This window comes from Nycticebus coucang, chromosome 14 (genome assembly GCF_027406575.1).
Source record: "Nycticebus coucang isolate mNycCou1 chromosome 14, mNycCou1.pri, whole genome shotgun sequence".
Classification (NCBI taxonomy): Eukaryota; Metazoa; Chordata; class Mammalia; order Primates; family Lorisidae; genus Nycticebus; species Nycticebus coucang.
Genome location: NC_069793.1, coordinates 63,906,225 through 63,915,631, shown reverse-complemented (window position 1 = coordinate 63,915,631; position 9,407 = coordinate 63,906,225). Strand labels below are relative to the sequence as shown.

At 39.0% G+C, this 9,407-nt stretch overlaps 1 protein-coding gene across 1 annotated transcript; it reads right to left on the bottom strand.

Moving 5' to 3' along the window:
* Positions 1-3,052: 3,052 nt before the first annotated feature.
* On the bottom strand, positions 3,053-4,006 carry LOC128565368 (olfactory receptor 52M1-like). Its single transcript, XM_053561771.1, has one exon. The coding sequence runs from the start codon at positions 4,004-4,006 to the stop codon at positions 3,053-3,055; it is 954 nt and encodes a 317-aa protein (XP_053417746.1).
* Between the last annotated feature and the right edge of the window lie 5,401 nt (positions 4,007-9,407).

Genomic DNA, 9,407 nt, shown 5'->3' with positions numbered 1-9,407 from the left:
CAGATGTATGAGAAATACATTTTTATTGTTGTCTGCCGCTGAGATTTTGTGGACATTTTTTCTGTAATAACTGACTTATACATTCTGGAAGCTATTATTATTATTTAGTAAATTGAATAATGGTGTAGTGGATTAAATAAGTATCTTCAGGCTGTAAGATCTGACTTGTTCTCCTGTTTGGTGTAGGAATCATCTTATTCTTCATGTGATACTCGTACCTTCAAGTAGTGATTTTGTTCTACATAAAAGTTTTATAGCATATGAACTCCATTACCACATAATAAATACTATTAACTGTTGGCTTTATTCAAAAGTTATATCTTTTAGCAGCTCTCCTTTTACTAAGTTCTTTGAAAGAGCATAGCACCTATGAGAATACATGCAAGCTCTTTAGACTTGAAGTTTTATTATTGTTCCTGCTGCCCAAACTTCATTTTTGGGGTGACTGCATCTAGGAGTCAGAGGAGTTCCCACAAGGGACTGCCCCAAAGCATCCTGAGATTGGGACTGGCTGGAATTTTAAAGACAGAAACACTAAAAGCCAGGGCGATCAATCCAAAGAAATTAGGAGATCTTATGGAGCACTACAGGGGTCCTGTGATGAACAGTGAGCAAAGAGATATCTTTGGTATCTGGGTATGTCTGAGAGAGGCAGGTCAGGTTATGCAGCTCATATTAGAATTTAAGGAATTTGACTTAGTATTGGGGCTAGTTTCTACATGTTTAGCAATATGTTTGATCACCGTTTTGAACAACCTCAACAATTTTAATCAATGACTAAGAATATTTAAGGTCTCAACATGAGTCCAAGCCTGCAGGTGAGAACATACAGTTGGCCAGGTTGTGCAGTGGTCCAGTGCAGGCAGAATAGGGACAGAAGACCTCATCCTTAGCAAGGGAAAACATCCCCTCAAAAGGGAAAAATAAAGAAATAACTTGAGCAGGTGGAATAAAGAAAACTCAGCTAGTTCACCTTTAAACCAGCCGCTGCTAAATTTCTTATCTGAGCAGTTTCCTGGAAGCCCTCAATCTCTTTATGTGGTATAAGTGGACTTTCGGCATTGTGCCCCAAAGCTATCCCAGGACAAAAGTTCCTGGTCATTTCCCTGAATATTTGTGCTACCAATGAATTTGAATATCATCTCCATCTTCTCCAGCCCAGACTTATGGTCAGGAGATCACTCTATGAGATAAATTTCTTGCTCTGAGGCTTCTGTAATATCTTTTCCTCAACCCTAAATTAAAAAAATCAGATTACATTTGGCACTAAGGTTGTATTAATAGAAATCCTCTTATCCGGGCGGCGCCTGTGGCTCAGTCAGTAAGGCGCCGGCCCCATATACCCAGGGTGGCGGGTTCAAACCCGGCCCCGGCCGAACTGCAACCAAAAAATAGCCGGGCATTGTGGCGGGCGCCTGTAGTCCCAGCTACTCGGGCGGCTGGGGCAAGAGAATCACTTAAGCCCTAGGAGTTGGAGGTTGCTGTGAGCTGTGTGAGGCCACGGCACTCTACCGAGGGCGATAAAGTGAGACTCTGTCTCTACAAAAAAAAAAAAAAAAAAAAAAAAAGAAACCCTCTTATCCTCCTCCATTGGTTGAATTCAGCTTTGGCACTAGACTTAAGGGAACATGATATGGGGAAATGACCACTCCTCACCCCAAAATAATGAAGGTTAACAAGATAACAAGATATGGCTCAACTAACTCTGAAGTTCGGCAGGGGAAATACAAATAGAATTCTGGGGAAATAGAAATTTGGGGTTTATGCTAAACTTTAAAACAAGCTTGCACTATTCCAAATCTTCCACACTTTTGGGATGATATGAGGTTTGTATTCTAGCACTACCTTACTTGCTTCTTTCAATTTTTCAAAATACTAAGGTGATTTATTTCTAAGTTCAGGATAAGGGTAAGGCTGACTGGGAAAGCCCATGAAATTTCTGGGTCATTTCTTTAGCCTTCGTAGATAGTTACGGTTTGTAAACTGAGGAATTTCAATGATTTAAAGTCAAACATTTGAGAATTAACATGTACACAGCCATGATACTGGGTCACTAGAATTGGGAGTGGTGTTTCATTCTACTTTTCACACATTACCACAAAGTTTCTATGGGTTTCTAACCTGAGTAGTCTCATTGTGGAAAATTTATGATCAAATAATGAGTCAAGTTGTCACAAAATCAGAAGTAGCAACAGGAGTTCTCCAAAGGGATTTGGAATCATTTCAAGGTTTATATCTACTACAAGGCCTCCATCTATTCTCACTTTGGGCCCATTTCTTATCCAACCTCCTTCACAATCTCACTTATCTTTCTTCTGTCATTTCACTAAATACAAGGCTGGATGTACCATACCCTAGATATGCCATTTCAGGGTCTCTGAAATGGAATCTCCTAAAGTCCCTTCCTGTCTCCTCTCTGTTAACCATATTAGTGAGATGTTGAGTGTTGCAAATCCACTGTTCATATAAGTAGGGAAGGCCCTGATTTGAGGATATTAACTTCTGTTGGTAGTGAGGTGTCATTCCAAGTCCTGTTAGACTAACACTTCTTATATTTTCTCCATCTTCAATAAAAGGTCTTTTCTGGAACAAGCCAAAAGTAGTGAAGCTCTGGAAAATCTCAACTGTTTTGACAAGCTTTTGTAACCATTTATAAACTGTCTTCAAAAGGGTGTTATAAATCGTGCTTCTAGAAATTTTGCTTTATAATATTCTTCAAAAAGAAACTAGAAATCTTATACCAAAATAGTAAAGGACAAATGTCATCTTATTTCCTGTGTGGTGTTTATGGTTATTGTGCTTAATTTTATGAAGTTAAATAGGTAAGAAAAGGAAATTGTAATGTGAAGACTCACTCATGTCTTGAGTTTCCTTTCCACTTCTAGATTTTCTATGCAGCATAAACACAATTATCAGAATAGACTGTGGGATTGCCAACCCTTATCCCCACAGTTAAGGTATGTCCCAGAAATTTCATGGGCTTTCCCAGGCAGCCTTATCCTGTTATCTCACACGGACACACACAAATGTATATGTCTCATGGACATAGAAGTCACCTGTGTTGAGCCCCTGCCTTGAAAATATAGAGAAGTCTCTCGCGGATCTGCTTGGTGCGGACAGCATAGACAACTGGGTTGAGGATGGGTGGGATGAGGAGGTAAAGGTTGGCCAAAAAGATATGGATGTGGGGAGGTACACCTTGGCCAAAGCGGTGGGTGAGAGAGGAGACAGCAATGGGGATATAGAAGATGAGGATGGCACAGATGTGAGAACTACATGTCCCTAGGGTTTTAAGCCTGGCTTCAGGGGTAGAAAGCCCCATTACAGCCCTAAAAATCATCACATAAGAGACAGTGATGGCCAATGAATCCAGAATTAATACCAGGAAGCCAATCCCCATTCCATATAAGTCATTGATCCTTGTGTCACCACATGCCAGGGTGACCACAGCCATGTGCTCACAGTAGGAGTGGGCAATGGTTTTGGTCTGGTAAAGGGGCAGCCTTAGGCGAATCATTAGGGGCAGAGGTCCAATGTAGAGAACTCCACGGAGGAGGGCAGCCAGCCCCAAACGACCCACCACAGCATGGGTGAGCACCAAGGTATGGTGTAGTGGGTCGCAGATGGCCACATAGCGATCAAAAGACATAGCAAGGAAGATGCCTGATTCAACAGTAGCAAAGCAATGGATAAAGAACATCTGGGCCAAGCAGGCATCAACACCAATGTTGTGAGCACCAAACCAGAAGATGGCCAGAAGTTTGGGCATAGTTGTAGTTGACAGAACCAAGTCAATGACAGCCAGCATGCACAGGAAGAAGTACATGGGCTGGTGTAGGCTACGTTCCATCTTTACCACCAAAAGGATGGTCACATTTCCCATCACGGCCACCAGGTACATGGAACCAAAGGGGATGGAGAGCCAGATGTGCAGGGACTCTAGTCCTGGGATGCCAGTGAGCTGGAAGGAGGTAGGCACAGAGCAGGCATTGTTAGAAGTGAACATGTTTGGAAGAGTAGGTATTCAGGAGACAGGAACTCTCAGTTTGAGCTTGCTCTTGTGATAGATGCTGTGTTGGGAAACTGTTGACTAGATTCTATCCATGCTGGAAACTGATGGCACCTAGGATAAAGAATTCCAAATGCCAACTTGAAAATTAATATATTACATATTTTATAAAAGTAGTAATCTATGACAATGCCCACCATTACGCGCAGAACAGGCATGCTTGTGATTTTTACTGCTACATTGCTGGACTGCACGGTAGAAATTCCCCAAAGTATGCATTCCCTTTTCACTCATTTTATTTTGTGAAACTAAAGGAAATGAAAAATACAGAAGTTCAATGTAATGTTTACATGTAAATCCATGTAGTGTGTTTAGCTCAGCGCCTGCATATCCTTCTCATCACTGGTCATAGCAACATTAACATACAGGGGTTAGGTGTTTTCATTAGTATAAAATCAGCAATTGCAAAAATTGGAGTAATATATGTTAAAAAATAAAGCATTGTTTAAATTTTAGTGTGTGCATTCAATGAATTAGATTATATTGATAATGTTTTTAGAGATTTTCCTGGTGTAATGTTTATATTATAGTGAGGGAATAGCAGAAGGCAGATTAAATTGATTTAATTTCATTAAATAGTATGTGAGATATAGAAAAATACCCCCAAATAGAAAAGAGTCCAGGAGAGTTGCACCAAGCTTTTGTTAGTGAATGGGACTGTGGGTGCTTTTAGTTTTCTTCCTTTTGTATATTCTGGCTTTACAAAGTGACCAGGTGACTTACAAAAAGCTTATAAGTTGTTAAAACTTGATTAAAAGACAGAGAAAGGGACAGTTTACTAAGGAAATTAGTGAAATACAATTCCCTTTTCTCCAAAGGAGTTTAACATTGGTTTGTTCAGATTGTCAAATCTAATTGACTTCTACAAAGATATTTGGTACAAAACCTAATTTCTCGAAGAAAAGATCATTTAAGGTTACTCAGATTTTATGGCTAAACAGGACAATGAACAGAAAATTCTATAAGAAAAGTTTACCCTAAGGAAATATTGTGCTAAATTTTCCTGGTGAGAATCCAGGCATCACTTATGATATAAGTAAAGGAGAGCTGTATCTTTTGAGATGATGTTACTAGATATTTTGTCCGTCTAATAAGAGGGATTAAAAAAAGAGTGGACTGATAACAGTAAAACCCTTCTTACTGACCACATCCTTCATGGTCTCTAGTTTGAGGAGACAAGGGGATTAGCACTAAAGCACTGGCCATTGCTTATAAGTACCTCGTAGGACAGACAAGTAAGGAGTGGACAAGTGCCTGTGCTAAGGAACTTAGCAAGGACTCCTGCTGTCCCGTCCTCAGGGAAGGACACAGCTTGTGAGCCCTGTCTCAGGATTGCCTTCCTGATCTTAGATATTGAGCAAAGTCAGCAAGTCTCAGTGTTGAGTCAGCAGTCTCAAGTTACCCCACAATTGCCTGGTAACTTTCTTCACAAAGCCATATTTTTGCTGGGAAGTTTCACTACTGCCTTGGTTTTTACTTAGGGAAATTTTCCCCATCCTTCAAGGCCCATCCTAGATCACTCCTCTAATGCCTTCTATGGTAGTCTATGCCAAAGAAGGTGGGCAAGAAAAGAGATAGTTACCACATTTCCACAAATTGTTTCACAAAACTCTACACATTTTATATTTTTATGCAAAATAGAAATAGAAATTACATTTCCAAAGCAATTATATTTCCATAGAAAAAGCATAAGAAATGTCATTGTATAGCTTCAAAGATTCCTTATTTTCATATTCACGTTCTAACATAGTTCCTTCTAAGGTTTTTCTTTTTTTTTTTTTTTTTTTCAATTTTTGGCCAGGGCTGGGTTTGAACCTGCCACTTTCGGCATATGGGGCCGGCGCCCTACTCCTTTGAGCCACAGGCACTGCCCCCTTTTAAGTTTTTTGAGTTAGCATCTTTCTTGGCCAGCCATTCTCTAGGTAAACTGAATGGAAACAGGAAAATTGAGAGATTTAAAAGTTCACAATTTTTTCTTTTTTTAACATTAACTTTCACTGATTCTTCAGTAATTCTGTAAATTAGGTACTTCAAAATGCAAATAAGTGATAACACATGTAGAGTCATTTGTCCAGGTCCAAATGTTAGTTTGCTCTGCATCTTATCAGATGAGATAAGGAAAGAGGTCCTGTGAGATAGCACCACACAGCTGCTCAGGGTACCTACCAGCTTTGCCATCTGACAAGACAGTCAGGTTTCCCAGTCCAGAATTTTATCTTATTCAGGGTAACCTCTTGAAACCACTTTTTCAGATGTTAAGTGAGGAGAGTATTGCAAAGCATATGAGGTCTGACAAGTTCAGGAACCCATCCCAGAAAAAGTGCTACATACCCAATCATTGCATATCACTTTAGTCACCTTCAAAGTACTCCCCTGGGGAAGCTATACACTGAAGCCAGCACCTAGTCCACCTTTCAAAGCAAATTTGGAACTCTTTCTGGAACGATCAGAACTCTTATTGTATGTTACACAAAAACATCTAATAATGAACACCATTCAGCAAGACACTGCCACACATCAACACGAACACAGCTGTGAGACACTCAAACCATAGTTATGAAACCTGAGTTGTTTGTATAGTGCTGCCAATGTAAATGCACAGTGGTAACTTTGCAAAGTTAATGTTTTAGTCCTTCATATGACAGCTCTGATGGCCATCCCAGAAAGAGTTCCAAAATTGCTTTGAAAGTTGGACTAGGTGCTGCCATTTATGTGTAGCTTAGCAAGCAGAGTACTTTGCCAAATATCTCTACAGTCACCTTCAGTGAGGTTTCTAACACTTTCCGGAATGAGTTTTCAAACTTAATCACCAAACCTCGTAAGTACACAGAACAAATGAGATAAAAGTGAAGCTCTTGGCACAGCTGTCTTTCCCTGAATTCTTACCATTTAATATTGAAGTACACCAAAATTTAAATTCTACAAATTGGAGTAATTTCCTTATGTTTTTCTGTTACATGGAACTTCTTAAAGGATGCCTGAAAAGTACAGGAATTGTATAGATGGGACGGGGCTCCAAGCAGAGCACTACTTGTTACACAATTTTATATATAACAGGGAGAATGGATGAAGTGTTCTCTAGAGATACAGTGATGGATCAACATTCTAAAGAAGGAAGGAGCTTATAACTCAACATCAGGGTAAGTCAAGATAGTGGTTACTAATTATGAAAGAATTGAGGCCCAGAAAATGACCTTAAACCTATTATTTATAACTTTGATTTGTATTAAGACCACTTTAGCCAATGAAATTGTAACTGAGTTTTAGGCTGGGGCATATGTATAAAATTGATATCCACCAAGTTGACAACTGGCATCTTAAGTGGCGGACTGAACTAAGTTGTGGTACTACAATTGTGTCACTTAACCTACAGCATTCCCTAGAAATAATTTGTGTCAGCCAATGTAAGAGCATTTTTAACTGGACACTGGTGACATGCCTGCTAATTTTGGGAGAGACATGCTAATAGTGGGTCCAAGGATTCTGAAAGGAACATTTTGTTATGGTCACATGAGCATGACTAACTTAGGTTCAAATACTAAACTATTTCTGGCTCTAAGTCTGTCTTGCTTCTATGACTTTAGATAATAATCTTTTTTGTTTCCAGGTCTGTGACATAGATGGAATAGCTGCTTTAGAGTTGTTTTGTATATTAAATAAAATGTTTGTAAATGTGTGTACACACACAGGTCAAATGTTAGGATGCCTGGACTTTTTGTTCCTATTCTAAAGGAGAGTACTATGTGGCCCAGCCTTCTACCCTGATGTTTCTCTTCTTTGAGTCAATTCAGTACAACTTACATTCAACTAGACCTGTCAAGACAAGTCCTGGATGGACCTCAAAACAAATGTAGTTTCTGAAACTTGGAGACTGCTTCAGCAAAATGACTTTTGCTCCTTCTCTGGAACACACTTACCCCCTGGGTGCCATCCAGAGCTCTGGGCTCTGTCCCTTACTGTGGTTGCCTCTTGTCTGGATGCTTAGAAAAATTTAGCTGTCAAGGGAAGGCCATGCCCCTAATCTCTTCACTACTTTCTTCTGTGCCTTCTTTACATTCTGAAAATAGCTAGTTATTTCCCAGGGGTTGCACAGAGAAGCCTGCACATTTCCACCTGGACATTTAGTTACCCTCTTAAGATTAGTTTTTACTTACCATCCTATTATACCGCTGAGGACTAACCACAGATTTCTATTTCTACCCCTCTTTTGGGCTCTTGGCCTGCCCCGGGTCTGACTATCCTCCCCTGGGCTTGCGGTCCTCAAGGACTTCAAGAGGGATATAGAGAATGTTTACAAGATAAGGGTGGGAAAAACCATCATGTTTTGGTGTCAGTTAGGGTCCTTTGCCTTTTTTTTTTTTTAAACTGCTATTGAGTTTTAAGAGTTCTTAAAAAATTTTGGATATTAACCCTTCATCAGATATGTGGTATAAAGATGTTTTTTCCAGTCCATAGATTACCTTTTAATTTTGTTGATTTCCTTTGTTGTGAACCTCTAAAGTTTGATGTATTAATAATCCATTAACATTACTTTCATTCTTGTAGCCTGAGTTTTTTTGTGTGATGCTTAAAAGAATCACTGCAGAGGCCAGTGTTGAGATGCTTCTCTTCTATGTTCTTTTCTACAAATTTTCTGGTTTCAGGTCTCAAATTTAGAACTTTCATTTTAAGTTGATTTTTGTGTATAAGGGCCCAGTTTTATTCTTTTACATGTGGAAACACAATTTTCCCACTACCGTTTATTGAAAAGACTATCCTTTCTCCATTGTGGCCTCTAGGTGTCCTTGTCAAAAATTATTTCACCATATTCTGTTTGGGTTTATTTCTGGCTCCCTATTCTGTTCCATTGGTCCGTGTATTATTTTTATGTCAGAACCATACATTTGACATTTGATTACCATAGCTTTGTATTAAATCAGAACTATGATGCCACCAACATTTCCTGTCATAGTAGTGATTTGGCTATTTAGGGTTTTTTTTTTTTTTTTTGCAGTTCCATATGAACTTTAGAATTTTTCTATTTCTGTGAAGAATGCCTTTGGAATTTTGATAGGTATTATGTTAACTCGGTATACTGCTTTAAGTATGGACATTTAAACAATGTTAACTTTTTTCTCATCTATGAACACAGGGAACTTTTCCATTTATTTTCAGTTTTTTTTAAATCAATGTTTTATAGTTTTCAGTGTACAATCTTTTACCTCTAGTGCCCTTTCCCTACCTGACTCTTCTTGCCTTTATCATCAGACATTGAAGGAATTAGCATCAGCTGCTTTTTCACTTTATTTCCTTGGTTAAATTTATGATGAAATGTTTTTGTAGTTATTGTAAATGGGAT